The 20,093-nt window shown below is 46.3% G+C and overlaps 1 protein-coding gene across 1 annotated transcript in view; it reads left to right on the top strand.

Moving 5' to 3' along the window:
• The window catches only part of nnt (nicotinamide nucleotide transhydrogenase), a 59,368-nt gene that overhangs the window by 18,990 nt on the left and 20,285 nt on the right, over positions 1-20,093 (top strand). Inside the window, exons 11-15 of the mRNA XM_063012014.1 lie at positions 2,695-2,856; positions 10,052-10,162; positions 13,151-13,296; positions 15,093-15,288; positions 15,661-15,894. Of these exons, the coding sequence (XP_062868084.1) occupies positions 2,695-2,856; positions 10,052-10,162; positions 13,151-13,296; positions 15,093-15,288; positions 15,661-15,894 (849 nt within the window). The remainder of the gene's footprint in view (positions 1-2,694; positions 2,857-10,051; positions 10,163-13,150; positions 13,297-15,092; positions 15,289-15,660; positions 15,895-20,093) is intronic.

The following is a 20,093-nucleotide window of genomic DNA, read 5'->3' on the forward strand; positions in this document are numbered from 1 at the left end:
CATACTCACACACACTCGGTCACACACATACTCACACACACTCGGTCACACACACACATACTCACACACACTCGGTCACACACACACTCGGTCACACACACACATACTCACACACACTCAGTCACACACACATACTCACACACACTCGGTCACACACACACATACTCACACACACTCGGTCACACACACACACACACACACACACATACTCACACACACTCGGTCTCACACACACACTGTCACGCACTCGGTCACACACACACTCACTATCACACGCACACACACACACATACTCACACACACTCTGTCACACACACATGGTCACACACTCATTCAGTCACACACACATACTCACACACACTCGGTCACACACACTCGGTCACACACATACTCACACACACTCAGTCACACACACATACTCACACACACTCGGTCACACACACACATACTCACACACACTCGGTCACACACATACTCACACACACTCGGTCACACACATACTCACACACACTCGGTCACACACACACATACTCACACACACTCGGTCACACACACACTCGGTCACACACACACATACTCACACACACTCAGTCACACACACATACTCACACACACTCGGTCACACACACACATACTCACACACACTCGGTCACACACACACACACACACACACACATACTCACACACACTCGGTCTCACACACACACTGTCACGCACTCGGTCACACACACACTCACTATCACACGCACACACACACACATACTCACACACACTCTGTCACACACACATGGTCACACACTCATTCAGTCACACACACATACTCACACACACTCGGTCACACACACTCGGTCACACACATACTCACACACACTCAGTCACACACACATACTCACACACACTCGGTCACACACACACATACTCACACACACTCGGTCACACACATACTCACACACACTCGGTCACACACATACTCACACACACTCGGTCACACACACACATACTCACACACACTCGGTCACACACACACTCGGTCACACACACACATACTCACACACACTCAGTCACACACACATACTCACACACACTCGGTCACACACACACATACTCACACACACTCGGTCACACACACACACACACACACACACATACTCACACACACTCGGTCTCACACACACACTGTCACGCACTCGGTCACACACACACTCACTATCACACGCACACACACACACATACTCACACACACTCTGTCACACACACATGGTCACACACTCATTCAGTCACACACACATACTCACACACACTCGGTCACACACATACTCACACACACTCAGTCACACACACATACTCACACACACTCGGTCACACACACACATACTCACACACACTCGGTCACACACATACTCACACACACTCGGTCACACACATACTCACACACACTCGGTCACACACACACATACTCACACACACTCGGTCACACACACACTCGGTCACACACACACATACTCACACACACTCAGTCACACACACATACTCACACACACTCGGTCACACACACACATACTCACACACACTCGGTCACACACACACACACACACACACACATACTCACACACACTCGGTCTCACACACACACTGTCACGCACTCGGTCACACACACACTCACTATCACACGCACACACACACACATACTCACACACACTCTGTCACACACACATGGTCACACACTCATTCAGTCACACACACATACTCACACACACATACTCACACACACTCGGTCACACACACACATACTCACACACACTCGGTCACACACATACTCACACACACTCGGTCACACACATACTCACACACACTCGGTCACACACACACATACTCACACACACTCGGTCACACACACACTCGGTCACACACACACATACTCACACACACTCAGTCACACACACATACTCACACACACTCGGTCACACACACACATACTCACACACACTCGGTCACACACACACACACACACACACACATACTCACACACACTCGGTCACTCACACACACACACACGGTCACACACACAGACATACTTTTCTGAGAAGTGGCTGCTGTTCTAGCTGTCTGACAAGCTCGTGTCCTGGCGTCTAAATACTTTTGACCATATAGTGTTTTGTCATCCGTTTTTCTGTCTCTCACTTTTGGCTAGCGAGGAGACGGCACAGGCGGCACCTTTAAATTCAACCTTGTGTGGAAAAAATTACAGTTCTGTCATATCCAGTTCCCCAGTTTTAACTTCCACGGCTGCTGCAGACTCCCAATCCCGACGGGCGAGAGCTGGAGAGTCCCGCACTGCCAGATCTGATGTTTCCCGTCTCCCCTGCAGACGCCTCGACTAGCCAGCAGAGGCCGCAGTTGCAGCACTGCGAGTCTGTGTGAGAGCCTGGGCGGATGAGATTTGAACTCTCTACACTGGGGTTCCTGGGGGGTGTGAATTTGTTCTACGCCCCCCTGTGAACCATCCACCGCTCGTGCAGGTCCCTTGACCAGATGTCAAAGTCGGCAAAACGGAGAAACCCCGAGTGTCCACCCTCCCTCCCTCGGACGCCCGGCCAGGTCGATAGCACCGCTGGTTGGCGCTCGAGTGCTCGAGTAGCTCTGTGACGTTTGCTCATCATCACGAATAACGTTCGTTTCGTTTCGTTGGTTCAGGTCTGGTCACGCTGCTCGGACTCGGACTCTGCGCACCCAACGCCGCGTTCACTCAGATCGTGACGACCTTCGGCCTGGCGGGAATCGTCGGGTACCACACCGTATGGGGGGTCACTTCTGCCCTCCACTCTCCGCTCATGTCCGTCACGAACGCCATCTCTGGTGAGTGTTGCCAACCTACACACACACACACACACACCTGTGAACTGTGTAACACACTCCGATCACCGAGGCGTGAATTGGCTCCGGTTCGAACATCAAACGAAATTTGTTATTCTAGTTCCTTTTCATCTCCTTTGTGCAGAATTTACAAAAGGCCACGCCACGTTTGATGTCTATAGCTCTGTAGCCAAGAAATAAATAATGCACGTTTATAAATACCCGGTCGTGATGCCTCCGCTTCGTTAAGCTTTTAACTGGGAAGCGTTCCGTCCCTTTAACGAGCCTTTGGTGGCCCACGTTAAAGAGCCCTCAACGTCCACGGAGCCGCGAACCCCAAAACGAGACGCTACAGGCGACCATCCGGACAGTTAGCTCAGCACAGCCACTGTGGGTGATCTTTACCGCCGTGTAGAGCCCGACACCGAACACGAGCTGATGCATATGGAGAGGAATTGGTGCCAAATTCACATGTAGTCATGACGGTGGAAAAATGTGATGTGCAACAGACACACACACACACACGTGTGTGTTTCTATCGTATCGTGGACAACGCGTACCAGAATTAAAAGCGAAACCTCGATTACGTTGTTTTCACGTCTTTTCATCACTTCACTGTAAAACGGTACACGAGGATTCACATTTATAAAACAAAATGCTGAATTGATTATGGAATTAAATAAAGGTGCAGCTGTATCGCTTGAAAAGTAAAAGATCAGTCACAATGATTTAAGGCCGCTCGTCTACTTAACAGAAAAACTATATGTATAGGTTTACGTTTAAAAGAACGGAGCGCCGGCCGCTCAGGTGGCACGGCGGTAAAAACACACGCTGGAACCAGAGCTGGATCTCGAATACATCGTATCGAATCGCCGAGCAGCCACATGAACAACGATTGGCCTGTTGTTCAGATATGCGCGGGACTAAGCCAGATGGGGTCTCTCTCTCTCATGTCTGGTGCAGTTACGACCTCTGCTGGCTGCTCTCAGGGTGTGTCTCTCCGTACACGACGCTGAGCTGCACTGCACTCGTCAAAAGCGTAGGTGATGAGATGCATACGGCTGCTGCCCACGTGTCGGAGGGGGGCGTGGGTTAGCTTTGTTCTCCTCGATCAGAGCAGGGATCGGCATTGGTGGAGAGGAAGCGTGACGCAATCGGGTAATTGGACGGCCTAAAAAAGAGAAAATGCATAAAGGAAATGTATATATACAGTACCAGTCAAAAGTTTGGACACACCTTCTCTTCAGTGGTTTTTCTTGATTATTTTTATTTTACCAACTCTACCTCTGCACAGCACAACTGATGGTCTCAAACACATTAAAAAAGCAAGAAATTCCAGAAATTAACTCTAGACAAAGCACAAACATTAATTGAAAACCGTTCCAGGTGGCACCTCATGAAGCTGAATGAGAAAATGCCAAAAAGTGTGCAAAGCAAAAGATGGCTACTTTAAAAAATATATAAAATATAAAACATTCTGGTTTGTTTAACACTTTTTTGTTTAGTACATAATTCCATACGTGTTCCTTTATAGTTTGGATGTCTTCATTATTAGTCTACAATGTTGAAAATAAAAAAAAATCAAGAAAAACCACAGGAATGAGAAAGTGTGTCCAAACCTTTGACTGGCCCTGTGTATATATATATATAAAAAAGAATGAAGCACTGAATTCGCATCCAAACTGAACACAAATCAGCTTGAAATGTGCTGCTTTGAAATGCACCAAAAGATCTGCCTTTCATTTTGATGCATTCAGTCCAAGCAGTGCTGTATTTGTGCCACAATGGAATTTGGGGCGTGGTTGATGGGGCTGTAACGGACACAATCGATCCTAGTCGATCACGGATTACTAAAACGCACTGTGTAAGCAAAGCTCTGCTGAGATCCCTGTTCTTTAGCTATTTTATCATGCAGAATAGTAAGCGATAGGTCACTGTTACTAACACTGGCGGGCGGCACGGTGGCTAAGTGGGTAGCACTGTCGCCTCGCAGCAAGAAGGTCCTGGGTTCGATCCCCAGGTGGGGCGGTCCGGGTCCTTTCTGTGTGGAGTTTGCATGTTCTCCCCGTGTCTGTGTGGGTTTCCTCCCGGAGATCTGGTTTCCTCCCACAGTCCAAAGACGTGCAAGTGAGGTGAACTGGAGATACAAAATTGTCCATGACTGGTTCCAGTCTGCTTACACAAGATTTATCAAACACAAAGCGTAAAACATGATGTTAAAATCTTAATAAATAAATGAACACTTAGATCACGACCTAAAATCTTCAAACAAACGGAACTACTAGGCTAGTAACTCAAACGATTGTTTGCGGTTAAGGTACCAGACTAGTAATCGGAAGGTTGCAGGTTCAAACCCCACCACTGCCAGATTGCTCCTGTTGGGCCCTTGAGCAAGACCCTTAACCCTCAATTGCTCAGACTGTATAAGGTCACAGTACTGTAAGTCACTTTGGATCAAGGTGTCTTCTAGGGCTGCAACTAACGATTATTTTAGTAGTCGACTAATCTGACGATTATTATTATTTTATTTTATTTCTTCGATTAGTCGACTAGTCAACGATTATTTGTCATACCCTCCACTCTATGTTATTTAAGTTCCAATATCAAATTAAAATAATGACCCATGAAACTTGAGCTTGATAGTTTAATTAAATATATTTGAAACATTAATACACAATCACAATAAAAAGAATTCAATGAAATAAGAAAGCTTTGGGCAGCGTTAGAAGCTGTTATGTTTCAGAAGTTATCACTCCGGAAGTCAGAAACATTTATAACATGTGGTTGAGAAACATGTGAATGCTGTCTGTGAAGATCTCATCCATCTGAGGGGAGCATGACCCTCTTCTCATCCACACTCCATTACTTAGTGCTATTAATAGAAAGAGCAAAAGAGAAAGCTGTATTAATGATCACAAACTGAAGGCTGTGTATCATAGTTTATTACAAATAGTGTACCGGCTATGCCGACTAAACCATAACAGGTTAAATATCTTAACTGATTATCTGCTGAGCTAACTAGCTACCATTAAGTGGATGAGGCTGATTATTTAGAATGAATGCTCTCATTAAGGAGAGCAAAGACTATGGAAGACGAGACGGGGTAACGTTAGGCTATAATGTTAAGTTATATAACGTTGCTCATATAAATGACACTTAATGCGTTCGCTAGCTAACAAACCTGAAATAGCGAACTCTTAGATAGTTTTCCGACAAGTACTCTAGCATTAACAAACATAAACTACGTTGGTTAAAGCACAAAGCGGTGTAAAAAGGTACCGTAATAACGCTGCTCATCACGGCTGCAGGGTGCTGGCTCTGCTCTGTAGCGTCGGCGTCCAGCTCGTTTCTTTGGGTTATTTTGGCTGGAATACTTTAGAAAGTTTCGGTCTCTTTATCTTTGCTTCTCTGTCTTCATAAACTCCCCGCCGCGCCACGGAAGCGATGCTGCGCCCCCTGCGGTCCCTCTAGTGCGTTGCAATAATAACGACGCGTCGACGATGAAATTCCACGTCGACAAATTTTTATAGTCGACGTTATCGATTACGTCGACTAATCGTTGCAGCGCTAGTGTCTTCTAAATGTCAAAAATGTAAATGTAAACGATTGGACATTAAGGGTCTGACCCACCCTGCTCCCCACTACCTACCCGATCATTTCCTTAGTAGAGAGGATTCTAATAAGACATGGAGCTCATTCGGCAGATTATTTAGACGCTCTACTTGTAGTACAGAGATACACCCATTACGTCACCGCAGTTTTAGCTTATTGAGGCGGCACGACCACCTAACGTCTCCCTCCGTGTACCGAAAACGCTTATACTGTCCCTGACGAGCCCGCTCATATATACGATGCACCTTTATACAAATTAAACATGAATGAGAATTTATTTACACTATACATTGAAAAGAACTCCGCATTCGTCCGGCCACCACTGAATGCTGGGATTGATCTTCAGCGCTGAGGAGGCGTCGGACGCTCCCTCGTCATTCAGTCAGATCATCACTCAGAATTAAGGCGCCTCAGTAGGAGAATTTTAAGGGAGCTAAGGATTTAGACACGCCCTCTTCTCGGGAGCGTAGGATAATGTAAATGCGTCTGTGTAGAGACAGATCTAGGTCGACCCGTGTCTTTAAACCCATGTCGGGTCCGGTTCAGTTTTCACAATTAGGTTGGCACCACCTTGGTTGGCTTGCTTTGTTACAGAATGACCTAACAAGACCAGGATCATGCACCGCTCTGTTGATCGGAAGGTCGCTGGCTCAAGTCCCCTGCATTCGGTCACAACTGGAAGTCCTACAGACGGCGTCCCTGCCACGTTTGATCCTCGGTAGAAACGCTCCCGGTGAAAAACGGCCAGATGTCGTAGACGTGAGGACAGCGGCGTGGAATCCGTTTGTGAAACGGATATTAAAGGTGTCGCCGATTCAAAAGCGGAGTCATGCATTACTCGTACCGCTCTCGGGTAGATGAAAGAGCTCGGGAAGAACTTTATTCCAGCGGAGGACATCGGGATGACCCAACGTCTCACCTTCATATGACCGTCCCAAAAAATCCGTCTGGATGACTTTCAGAGGCGGAACGTACACGGCCGTGAATCAGGCAACCCGATAAGCCTTAGTCTCGGTAGCTGATAATGCTTTGTAGATGTTTGTGAAGGAAATCTCATCCAGGAGGTCTGTGGATCATCTCAGTTTTGTCAGGATTTGGGTTCGTGTGTCCTCGGATGCGCGCCCCTTTCATCAAAGCTTTTACTGCTGGTGTCCGGGGGCGAGTGTGTGTGTGTGCGTGCCTGTAGCTTTACAGATCGTCTGCAGCGTTTCCTCCAGTGTGGATGTGGCGTGCATTCCCGTCCCGTGCGCCGCTCTGCGTAATTCCACAGAAAGCGTTGATCAAAGTCGGAGGAAACGCTCCGAGAGCGCTGCACACTTCATTGACTCGAGAGCGCCCGGACCGGCACAGGCCACCGTAGTCTCGCTCGGTCGCCACTACAGAAGCATTCGAAAGCCATTAGAGGAGCGATGCTTATCGGCGCCCCCAGGAGGGTTCCCAGGCTGGTAATGCACGGCTCAGGGAGCCAGAAATACGTTAGCCGAGTTTTTTTTTTTTTGGGAAAAGAGACTTGTTGCAGGGTCACATGCAAAGCTTGGCTGCCTAGAATGAGACGTTTATTCAAGACGAAACGAGTTCAACGTGTCTGCCAGACGTGCTGTACCAGTTCAGTTCTGACGGCGCAGTTCTGAGCTCGAATGTGACCGTTTTCCAGAGGAGCGCGTGTTCTGTAGGGACAGGGCGCCAATTCATTGCAATGCTTCTGCCATCCCCCACTCGGACCACGAGCCAGTCGTGTCTGTGTGGACGCCCGACCGGCTGACGGCACCGCTCAGATTCCAACCGTGATCTCTGAACAGTAGCGGTGTAGCATGAGCACACTGAATGGATACCGTAACAAAGCAGACAGAAACATAATACCCGTCTTCCCATAAAATGGCACATACGTGTTAAACATGGCGTTAAAATTCATTAAATACATAAATGAATCGAATCAAATGCACAGATCATTTGAAATAGAAACACACGACTAACAAATCATCTGTAGTTCTCTGTAGTCTCTAGGTGGCGCCACAGTATAACTTGCTAACCCGCCACAGACGTGATTGGCTGTGTCTGTGGGAGTTCAGGCTTGAATTTTCAGCATTTAGCGGACATTTGTATCCAGTACTGTGACAGTATACTGTCTAAGCAATTGAGGGTTAAGGGCCTTGCTCAAGGCTCCAACAGTGGCAACCTGGCAGTGGTGGGGCTTGAACCAATGACCTTTCGATTACTAGTCCACTACCTTAACTGCTGAGCTACTGCTAAAAAAATAATAATGTTAAGTACATTTACATTTTCAGTATTTAGCAGACACTTTTATCCAAAGAGACTTACAGTACTGTGGCAGTATGTTGTCTTCGCAATTGTGGGTTAAGGGCCTCGCTCGAGGGCCCAACAGTGGCGGGGCTTGAACCAACAACCTTTCGATTACTAGTCCAGTACCGTAACCACTAGGCTACAGCTGCCCTCGAATGATTCCTCATCACTGCTGCAGTTGCGGCCTCTGCTGGCTGGTTGATGGCATTGCACAGAGCCGGTGAGTAATGGAGAGCAGTGCCCGACTCTCCGAACGTGATCCTGATCCCTGTGTGAACCTGCCTCGTGCAGGTGAAAAGAAGCGACTGGCTGCTGCTCACCTGAGTCGGGGTCCTCACCAGTAAGATAAGAGAGACTTTATTGTGATAAAACTTTGGTAGCAATACCAGCAGCAATAATAAAATAAAAATAAGTGTCGAGGTTTGGGTGCTTTTACATGAGAAGCTGTAAAACTGCTGTGCTGGTGTGTCGTATGGAGCTTAATGCTGCACTTCCAACTTTTAAAGTTCTCCTGATTACAGATACATGTGGACAAACTGCGACAAACACGTCACGTCTTCTTATCACCGACAGCTGATCGTCGCTTTTTACATAAAAACGAACATCTGTAACAGCAGCACAAATCCCCACAGATAATCTACACGCTCCACCATCATGTTACTCTTTACTTTCGTTATGTAACGCTCACCGTTGATGACGCAGGCTTGGCTCCCAAAACTGGTGGAAACGCGGGTCGGTTCTCTAAAAAACACCAAGGTTCGAAGAAACCTGAACAGAACCGGTTCAAGAACCAGAACCAGGGTTCTTTTGGTGGAAAAGCGCTATAAGATATAAAATATAATAAAGAGGAGGATATGGAAAGACGGAGGAGATACAGCTGCTGATGTTAATTATTCAGACCTCCGATCTGACACTAGACTGGACAAAAAATTTCACTTGAAACCAAAACCCCACAGCTAAACAATTTAACTTTTAATTTAAAAATAATCATAACGAATAAACAGGGGCTTGTAAGTGCATCAGATTTAGTTCCACCTCTGGCCAATACGTTTCTGCTTGCTCGTCAATCGTCGGCGGTAATCGCTCGCACTTCACAGGCGCCCCGGATCGAGATCGAGCTTTAAAATGCTGTCATTTTACGTTTTATGGCGCCTTTAAGGCATCGTAACTTTCCTTAACCGTCGTGTTTCCATCCTCTGTAACCTCTTTGATCTGACGTGTGTGTGTGTGTGTGTGTGTGTGTGTGTGTGTGTGTGTGTGTGTGTGTGTGTGTGTGTGTGTGCAGGACTCACCGCTGTCGGCGGACTCTCTCTGATGGGTGGCGGATACACCCCGACCAACACGGCACAGACCCTGGCTGTGCTCGCCGCCTTCATCTCATCGGTCAACATCGCCGGTAAGAGGAACGACGGAGCGATCGCGGAGCTGATCGTTATACATACTGACTAATGTCTATAATAGACTGGGTTTCCTTTCTGGTTACTGACACCGCAGTGGCGTTCGTGTGTGCCAGTTTTACTGGTATGTACCTCTATCAGGGACTCGGTCAGAGCTGTTGAGTGGTACTGAGGTCAGAGATCTGTTTTGTAAACCATGTCTGTATAGATCTTGCTCATGCTGGAACAGGGAAGGACCTTCCCTAAACTATTGCCTCGCAATTTGAGCTGGTTTTCTCCTGAATGTGACCCAAATGGTCTAGAATCATCCGTCTATCACTACGTGCGGTTGGAAATGCAGAGCTACACAGGGTCACTGGGGTGCTGGGGCTTATCCCAGCTTTTCAATGGGCGCAAGGCACACGGTAACACCTCGGAAGGGGGCGCCAGTCCATCGCAGGGCAGACACACACACACACACACACTCATTCACCTATAGGGCAATTCAGTGTCTCCAGTGAACCTGACTGCATGTCTTTGGACTGTGGGAGGAACCCGGAGCACGCAGACACGGGGAGAACATGCAAACTCCGCACAGAAAGGACCCGGACCGCCCCGCCTGGGGATCGAACCCAGGACCTTCTTGCTGTGAGGCGACAGTGCTAGCCACCGTGCCGCCTCCCTTTTAATTATTTACTTTAATGAGTTGTGACTGGACATAGCCGCTTGGGTTGAACTGGCACAAATTCCCACTGCCACACTCCTTACACTTGTGAAAAGGCTTGCCAAAAGAGTAAGCGCTCTTTACTTAATGCCCATGGGGTGGCACGGTTGCTCGGTGGGTAGCACTGTCGCCTCACAGAAAGGTCCTGGGTTCTGCGCGGGTTTCCTCCGGGAGCTCCGGTTTCCTCCCGCAGTCCAAAGACGTGCAGATGAGGTGAACTAGAGATACTAAATTGTCCACGAGTGTGTTTGATATTAAACTTGAACTGATGAATCTTGTGTAACCGAAGTGACGTTAAAATCCGAATAAATAATAAATAAATCAATATCAAGTCGTTAGGTTGGTAACGAACGCCCCCTCCTGCCCCTTGGCCTCCGACTGACCCGAACGTGGCATTCATTAGAAGAGCTGCCACTTCCACTGCCTCCAGGTGTGAGAGTAAAGCCAATCGAACACCTGATGGAGGAAACGTGAAGGCAGCGCCGGCGCTTCAAAGCGTCCCGGCCGTCGTAAATCAGTCCGAGTTCTGCCTCGCACGTAACCAGTAATCATTAAAGCCAAGGGAAAAAAGCTTTCAGATCCCGACAGGGTGGTGGGGACACGGACCCGGCTCTGCCACGGTCCTATTTAAAGGCATTCCAATAGGGCCGCGGTGCAGCCGTAACGACTTCATCGTACGTCTGTCCAGTCCGGGTTCCAGCTCGCATCAACGGCGTCTGAATTCGGAGATTTATTTTCTCCTTTCTTTCCGTGGTTCACACAGCGTTTCATTCCACAGCCGAACCCACAAACCATAAACCGTCGGGACGAGAAATGCGAGCGTTCCTGCGCCCCGTTTTCCTCTCTCCGTGCCGAAATTTTTATTGTTACAAGTGTTCACAAGGGGGAAAAACTAACAATGCCCTCTCCAATTCGCCTTCAATAAAAGCCCAGGAATTTATAGAGTACCTGTTTCATTAATGATGCTAATAAAAGTGTGTTTTTCTCCTCCGTCCTCGTACAGTTTAGTCTTTTTAAAGTGTTAGTGTGTGTTTTATAAATTTGTTAATGATTTATTTCAATTCGCCGTGCTTTTGTAAACGAGTTTATTTTAAATGGGAGGAATTTGGCGACCTCTCTGGCAGAAAGGTGTTATTGCAATAAGGATTTATTTGATGGCTGCCAGCGGCCGTCAACTCATGATGGTTCACGACTCATTATAATGGATTGTTAATTTTTCCAGACGGCCGCGCGGTTCAAGCGCAGTAATTATATCGTCTGTAGTGTACACAGATCAGCCATAACATTAAAACCACCTCCTTGTTTCTATACACATTGTCCATTTTATCATATAGAAGCACTTTGTAGTTCTACAATTACTGACTGTAGTCTATCTGTTTCTCTGCATGCTTTGTTACCCCCTTTCATGCTGTTCTTCGATGGTCAGGACCCCCACAGAGCAGGTATTATTTAGGTGGTGGATGATTCTCAGCACTGCAGTGACACTGACATGGTGGTGGTGTGTTAGTGTGTGTTGTGCTGGTATGAGTGGTTAAGACACTGCTCACTGTCACTGCTGGACTGAGAATCGTCCACCAACGAAAAACATCCAGCCGACAGCGCCCCGTGGGCAGCGTCCTGTGACCGCTGATGAAGGTCTAGAAGATGAGCGACTCAAACAGCAGCAATAGATGAGCGATCGTCTCTGACTTTACATCTACAAGGTGGACCGACTAGGTAGGAGAGTCTAATAGAGTGGACAGTGAGTGGACTCGGTGTTTAAAAACTCCAGCAGCGCTGCTGTGTCTGATCCACTCATACCAGCACAACACACACTAACACTAACATGTCAATGCTTCTATATGGTAAGTGGAGCTGATAAAATGGACAGTGAGGTGGTTTTAATGTTATGGCTGATCGGTGTATGTGTATGTTGCACAAAACAATTTAGTTATATTTTATATACAACGATGGAGGCATTCGTTCATTCAGAACATTTAATGTAACTATGATATAAGCCGAGTAGCTAATTAATCGTCTGAATGCAGCCAAATATGTACTAAGGTGGCTATAAACCATAACTAGCAGCTCAGACTCATCCAGCTCTGACTAAACCCGCCGCTTCCTGCTCAGACCCTTTCATCTGAACTTCACACTGGTTTTAGAAACGAATCGTTCTCTGATCGGCGCGAATCGCAGAATGAATCACGCAGCCGGCGGAACGAGCTGTAAAGCGTCGACACCTAAACCACGTGTCTGACTGGAGTTCATAAAGTGTGTTCTCTGTGTGTGTGTGTGTGTGCAGGGGGTTTCGTGGTCACTCAGCGCATGCTGGACATGTTCAAACGACCCACTGACCCCCCGGAGTACAATTACCTCTACCTGCTCCCCACCGGTGCTTTCGTGGGAGGTTACGGAGCAGCGCTGCACAGTGGCTACGACATCGAACAGGTCAGATGATTCTAATGCACAAGCAGAAAGGATGTGAGCTTTAGTAGGGTTCAGTTAACTGACCCTGTTTATACTGACCCTTCTACACTGACGCAAGGAAGGCGTAATGACCAAGCCATACACAATATGTAACTGACACTGATAAAAGGAGAAAATAGATAGATTTAAAAAAGATAAAGTAAAATCTCATGAGTAAACTTGTATATCTTTGGTCAGTACAATAATTATAACTATTGCTATTTACATGTATAGTATTGGGTCAATATACAAAATCATAGTGATATATATATATATATATATATATATATATATATATATATATATATATATATAAAATAGTAGTACAGAAATACCTTGAAACTCGACGTCAGTTAGTTCTGGGAGTGCTGTTGATTTTCACTGTATTTTTTTCCCATAAGGATGTTTGGGGAACCTGTTAATGCGTCCATGGATATTTTAGTCTCATGTAAAATAATGAGATTGTTTTTGACACTTAAACACTGAAAATAGCCGCTCAGGTGGCGCAGCGGTAAAAAGAGTACGTGGTATCTAATCCAGCTCTGCTTCACCGGTTCGAAGCCGAGTGGCTGTATGAGCAACGATTGGCCGGTTGCTCAGTTGGGGGGGTGGGACACCAGTACCGGATGTGGGTCTCTCTCTGTCAGAATGCGATTACGACCTCTGCCGGCTGATTAGAGGCGCCTGCACAGGAGATGAGGAAGAGCGCCCTTAGGGTGTGTCTCTCCGCATGCAACGCTGGGTGGCGCCACACTCATCAATGTGTGGGTGGCAAAGATGCATCCGGCATGTTTCGGAGGGGATATGGGTTAGCTTCGATCTCCTCGGTCAGGGCAGGGTTCGGCATAGACAGAGAGGAAGCACGATGCAAATTGAACAATTGGATGCGCTAAAGGGGGAGAAAAATAATATAAAAAATAAATAAATAAAAAAAAACCACTGAAAATAACACACATATAATATTAAAAACACTGAAATACAATTAAAAACCAATAAAAGCTGCACTTTTATCGTTTCCTGACACTTCTTAATGGTGGAGATGCTTGATCTGGGAATACCGTATTCCATTCAGCACCGGCGCATTAACACGAGAAGTGACAAAACCGCTTCTGCGCAGCTGTGCCGTTATTTCCTACGAAGTGTGACGGCGCTGCACAAAACTCAGCGTGACTTACTGTAGTAAAACAGCGAGTGAGGAATGTGATTAGTGGAGGAACTTATGAGCAGTAATAATGAAGAGAAGTTTAGTGCTCCTGTCTCCTTCTTTTACTACATTAAACCACGTTAAGCTTTATTCTCAACCAGAAGCGTTTTAGACTCTGGGAGAAGCTGATTCTGATTCTCACCGTTTCTCAGAAGCTGGAGCTGTAACACAAGTTTAAAAGTGAAACAGGGAGGAGAATCCAGATAAACGTACACATCGAGGACGTCAAAGGACGTCGAGTTACCAGGTAGCACTGTGTTATTTAATACGCATAAAAATGGGATGTCTAGGTAGGTATGAACAATAATATAGATATGTAACAATAATTAACTGTATATAGGGTTTATCCCTCAACTTATAAAGCACCTTCTAATAAAACATCCTAAATATGTTAAGGAAAGGCAGCAACTACTTATACCCGAAACCATAAAAGGAAATCCTTACTCAAGAAAAGTACTAATGTATCTTGCAGTCATGAAATATAAAGATAAGGAACTATAAATAGACTTAGCATGCTTTTAATAAACCCCTGATCTAATGACTGCACTTTGAAATGTTCTCCCTCCGTGTGCAGATGATGTACCTGGGCTCCGGCCTGTGCTGCGTGGGCGCGCTGGCCGGCCTTTCCACCCAGTCCACGGCCCGTCTGGGGAACGCCCTGGGTATGATCGGTGTGGCAGGTGGCATCGCCGCCACCCTGGGCGTCCTCAAGCCCTCTCCTGAGCTCCTGGGCCAGATGAGTGCTGCCATGGCAGTGGGTGGCACGGCGGGTGAGTGAAACTGTGCGAGTGTGTGTGTGTGTGTGTGTGTGTTCAGGTCTGCTCTGCGTCATCCTTTTGAAGTCTTTGATCTCCTGAATGTGTGTTGGTGTGTAAGTGGGTATAAACATGTGACTCAGAGCTCAGGTAACGGTCATCGTGTCGTGAGTCACTCGCTCTTTGTAGCCGGTCGCGTCCAATCTAAACGGCTAATTATTCCTGGAAACCGGGTCCCTCCCGAGCAGCTTCGGCCCGAGCGTGCTTCCAGATGCTAATTTAAACCTGAAACGAGCCACACACACACACACACACACACACACATGAGTCTCATGCCTGGCGGGACTGTTTTTCCCAGCATCCCCTTGTGCTCTTTCACCCTTACAGGGTTAGCCATCGCCAAGAAGATCCAGATCTCGGACCTTCCGCAGCTGGTGGCCGCGTTCCACAGCCTGGTGGGTCTGGCCGCCGTGCTCACCTGCGTGGCCGAGTACATGATCGAGTACCCGCACTTCGCCACCGATCCCGCCGCCAACCTCACCAAGATCGTGGCGTACCTGGGCACGTACATCGGCGGCGTCACCTTCAGCGGGTCGCTGGTCGCCTACGGCAAGCTGCAAGGTGCGTATTTACTTCCACGTGACCCCATTTTACCAAATAAAACCTTTTTACTCGCCCCAGATTTAATCCCGATTCATTTATTAATTGAAGTATCACTTCAATATTACACAGTTATAATAGTTTGTGAATAATTGTAACTAGTTAAATACATTTAAATTTAGGTGCTTTAATTTCCTTTGGGATCAATAAAGTGTCTGTCTTTCAAATTGTCTATCTCTGTCTGTCATCTGTCTATCTGTCTATTTATCTGTCTGTCCTATATGTCTCTCTGTATCTATCTCTGTCTGTCTGTCTGTCTCTATCTATCATCTATCTGTCTGTCTTTACCTATGTCTCTCTGTATCTATATATCTGTCTGTCTATCTCTGTCTGTCTGTCTCTATCTATCATCTATCTCTCTATCTACAGTATCTGTATCTATCTGTGTCTGTCTTTCTTTACCTATTTGTCTCTCTGTATCTATCTACCTCTGTCTGTCTATCTACCTTTGTCTGTCTATCTATCTGTCTGTCTGTCTATCTCTGTCTGTCTGTCTGTCTATCTACCTTTGTCTGTCTATCTATCTCTGTCTGTCTGTCTGTCTATCTGTCTATCTATCTATCTATCTATCTATATCTATCTATCTATCTATCTATCTGTGTCTGTCTATCTCTGTCTGTCTGTCTGTCTATCTGTGTCTGTCTTTATGTATCTGTCTCTCTGTATCTATCTATCTCTATCTGTCTATCTGTCTGTCTGCCTGTCTGTCCGGCAGATATATAATGAGAACTTTGATTCTTTTTAGCTAGGTATTAATTTGGTTCAAGGAGACTTATTATTATATTATTATTATTATTATTATTATTATTACTTAATCATACACTTTATAAGCACCTTTCAAGGAACTGAAGGACACTGTACAGTTACAGGCCACAGAAATGAATTAGTGTAAATAAATAAATAAAAAATAACAACAATCTTCAATTAAAAATAAATGGAAAATATGTAGTAATAAAATTACCCATCAGGAAAAGCAGTAAAAAAAATGTGGGTCAGGAGTTCCAGAGTTCCAAAGTTTGGGCCCTGCAGTGCTGAAAGCTCCATCACCGACAGTGCGAGGAAGGGACAGAAAGGAGACGGGACTTAGAAGAGCAAAACAAAGAACAGAAAATGCACAATAAAGTTAAATGAATTAAAATAACTGGTTCTGCCACTTTTGTTCTACAGCTTTTATCTGTGACATTGGCGGTTTTACACCATCACGTTGTTTTGCATCTTTCAAACCTGCTTTTGCTTCCACAAAGGAAATTAGGATAATTTCCCAGTCCATTAACCCCTGTTATTCCTCCTCCATCCCCCCCAAAAAAACCCCCGGCTTCTTTTAGACCCACGCTCCGGGCACCGGAGCTCTCTGACCATCGGTCCTGTCTGTATTTGTTGACCCGCTGGCCCAGCGGTGCCACACATGCCCTGTGTTTAAAGCTTGGCCAGGCGGAACCTTTCAGAATTTGGCACTAATTTAGCCCCTCCGCCCCCCAGTCATTTTCCACTTGTTCCCCAAAGCTGGAACGCATTATCTCCAGGAGCTTTCCCACTCCTCCACCGGTGCTCTGGAACCTGGAGGCAGTCTGCGCTGATGCACAAGATTACATACAAACTCCCAGTTTTCTGCTTGTGTGCGTTTTCAGGGGATTCGGGAATCAAATTCCAATCCAGATGTATCACAGATCTGAGCAGAGTTAAGCAGACATGTGAACGGGAAGATTACCGACCCCGGGTACTGGGATTCTGGGATTATAAAGATCAGGGAGACGCAGCAGGACGATATGATATCGATATTTCAATCTATTAAGTGTTTATTATAAGAGTATGAAAGTTCCACTGTATAATAAAACAGCCGTTTAAAGTTACACGAGCATCAAAAATACAAAATACAACCGCCCGGATTATTAGTTCGACGTGCGTTTTTTCACTTTAACCTTGTGGCGTGGCCTCTAAATTTGCTCATTAGCGATTAGCTTTGGTTTTCTGTGCCTATATATACTGTAAGTAGGGTTAGTCCGCCTGCAACTTTAACTGGTGCATTTCAGAATGTGTAAGAGCAGTTGCGGAAAACATTAAAATGCTGTGGCATAAAATTTCCGGCCTAATTTCTGACATTTTGCCCAAGCTGCAGATTCATGCTGTAAATCACCCATTTCCTCACGTTTTAGAGCTCCACTGGATTCAGATCTGATCCCTGTGTAGACCTATTGAATTATCAACATGTTTGTGTAACTGGTTTGAGACCCGTTTGAGCCACAGCTCATTATTAGATGATAAATTAGTCAGTAGCTAAAAAATTAATCTTTGTGCCCATTAGTACCAGTTGAGCATCGTTGGAATATTGCAAGGTCAATATATCTGCGGGGGGGCACTATATCTGCAGGGGGACCCTATATCTGCAGGGGGGCACTATATCTGCAGGGGGACTACGTATCTGCATGGGGACCCTATATCTGCAGGGGGGCACTATATCTCCAGGGGGACTACATATCTGCAGGGACAAAGGAACCATATATCTGCAGGGGGACCCTATATCTGCAGGGGGACCATATATCTGCAGGGGGACTACGTATCTGCAGGGACAGGAACCATATATCTGCAGGGACCCTATATCTGCAGGGGGACTACATATCTGCAGGGACAAAGGAACCATATATCTGCAGGGGGACTATATATCTGCATGGACAAAGGAACCATATATCTGCAGGGGGACTACGTATCTGCATGGACAAAGGAACCATATATCTGCAGGGGGACTATATATCTGCATGGACAAAGGAACCATATATCTGCAGGGGGACTACGTATCTGCAGGGACAGGAACCATATATCTGCAGGGACCCTATATCTGCAGGGGGACTATATATCTGCAGGGACAAAGGAACCATATATCTGCAGGGACCCTATATCTGCAGGGGGACTATATATCTGCAGGGACAAAGGAACTATATATCTGCAGGGGGACTATATATCTGCAGGGGGACTATATATCTGCAGGGACAAAGGAACTATATATCTGCAGGGGGACTATATATCTGCAGGGGGACTATATATATCTGCAGGGACAAAGGAACCATATATCTGCAGAGGGGCTATATATCTGCAGGGGAACTATATATCTGCAGGGGGACTATATATCTGCAGGGGGACTATATATATCTGCAGGGACAAAGGAACCATATATCTGCAGGGGGACTATATATCTGCAGGGGAACTATATATCTGCAGGGGGACTATATATCTGCAGGGGGACTATATATATCTGCAGGGACAAAGGAACCATATATCTGCAGGGGGACTATACAGTGTATCACAAAAGTGAGTACACCCCTCACATTTCTGCAGAAATTTAAGTATATCTTTTCATGGGACAACACTGACAAAATGACACTTTGACACAATGAAAAGTAGTCTGTGTGCAGCTTATATAACAGTGTAAATTTATTCTTCCCTCAAAATAACTCAATATACAGCCATTAATGTCTAAACCACCGGCAACAAAAGTGAGTACACCCCTTAGTGAAAGTTCCTGAAGTGTCAATATTTTGTGTGGCCACCATTATTTCCCAGAACTGCCTTAACTCTCCTGGGCATGGAGTTTACCAGAGCTTCACAGGTTGCCACTGGAATGCTTTTCCACTCCTCCATGACGACATCACGGAGCTGGCGGATATTCGAGACTTTGCGCTCCTCCACCTTCCGCTTGAGGATGCCCCAAAGATGTTCTATTGGGTTTAGGTCTGGAGACATGCTTGGCCAGTCCATCACCTTTACCCTCAGCCTCTTCAATAAAGCAGTGGTCGTCTTAGAGGTGTGTTTGGGGTCATTATCATGCTGGAACACTGACCTGCGACACAGTTTCCGGAGGGAGGGGATCATGCTCTGCTTCAGTATTTCACAGTACATATTGGAGTTCATGTGTCTCTCAATGAAATGTAACTCCCCAACACCTGCTGCACTCATGCAGCCCCAGACCATGGCATTCCCACCACCATGCTTGACTGTAGGCATGACACACTTATCTTTGTACTCCTCACCTGATTGCTGCCACACATGCTTGAGACCATCTGAACCAAACAAATTAATCTTGGTCTCATCAGACCATAGGACATGGTTCCAGTAATCCATGTCCTTTGTTGACATGTCTTCAGCAAACTGTTTGCGGGCTTTCTTGT

This window comes from Trichomycterus rosablanca, chromosome 16 (assembly GCF_030014385.1).
Source record: "Trichomycterus rosablanca isolate fTriRos1 chromosome 16, fTriRos1.hap1, whole genome shotgun sequence".
Taxonomy (NCBI): Eukaryota; Metazoa; Chordata; class Actinopteri; order Siluriformes; family Trichomycteridae; genus Trichomycterus; species Trichomycterus rosablanca.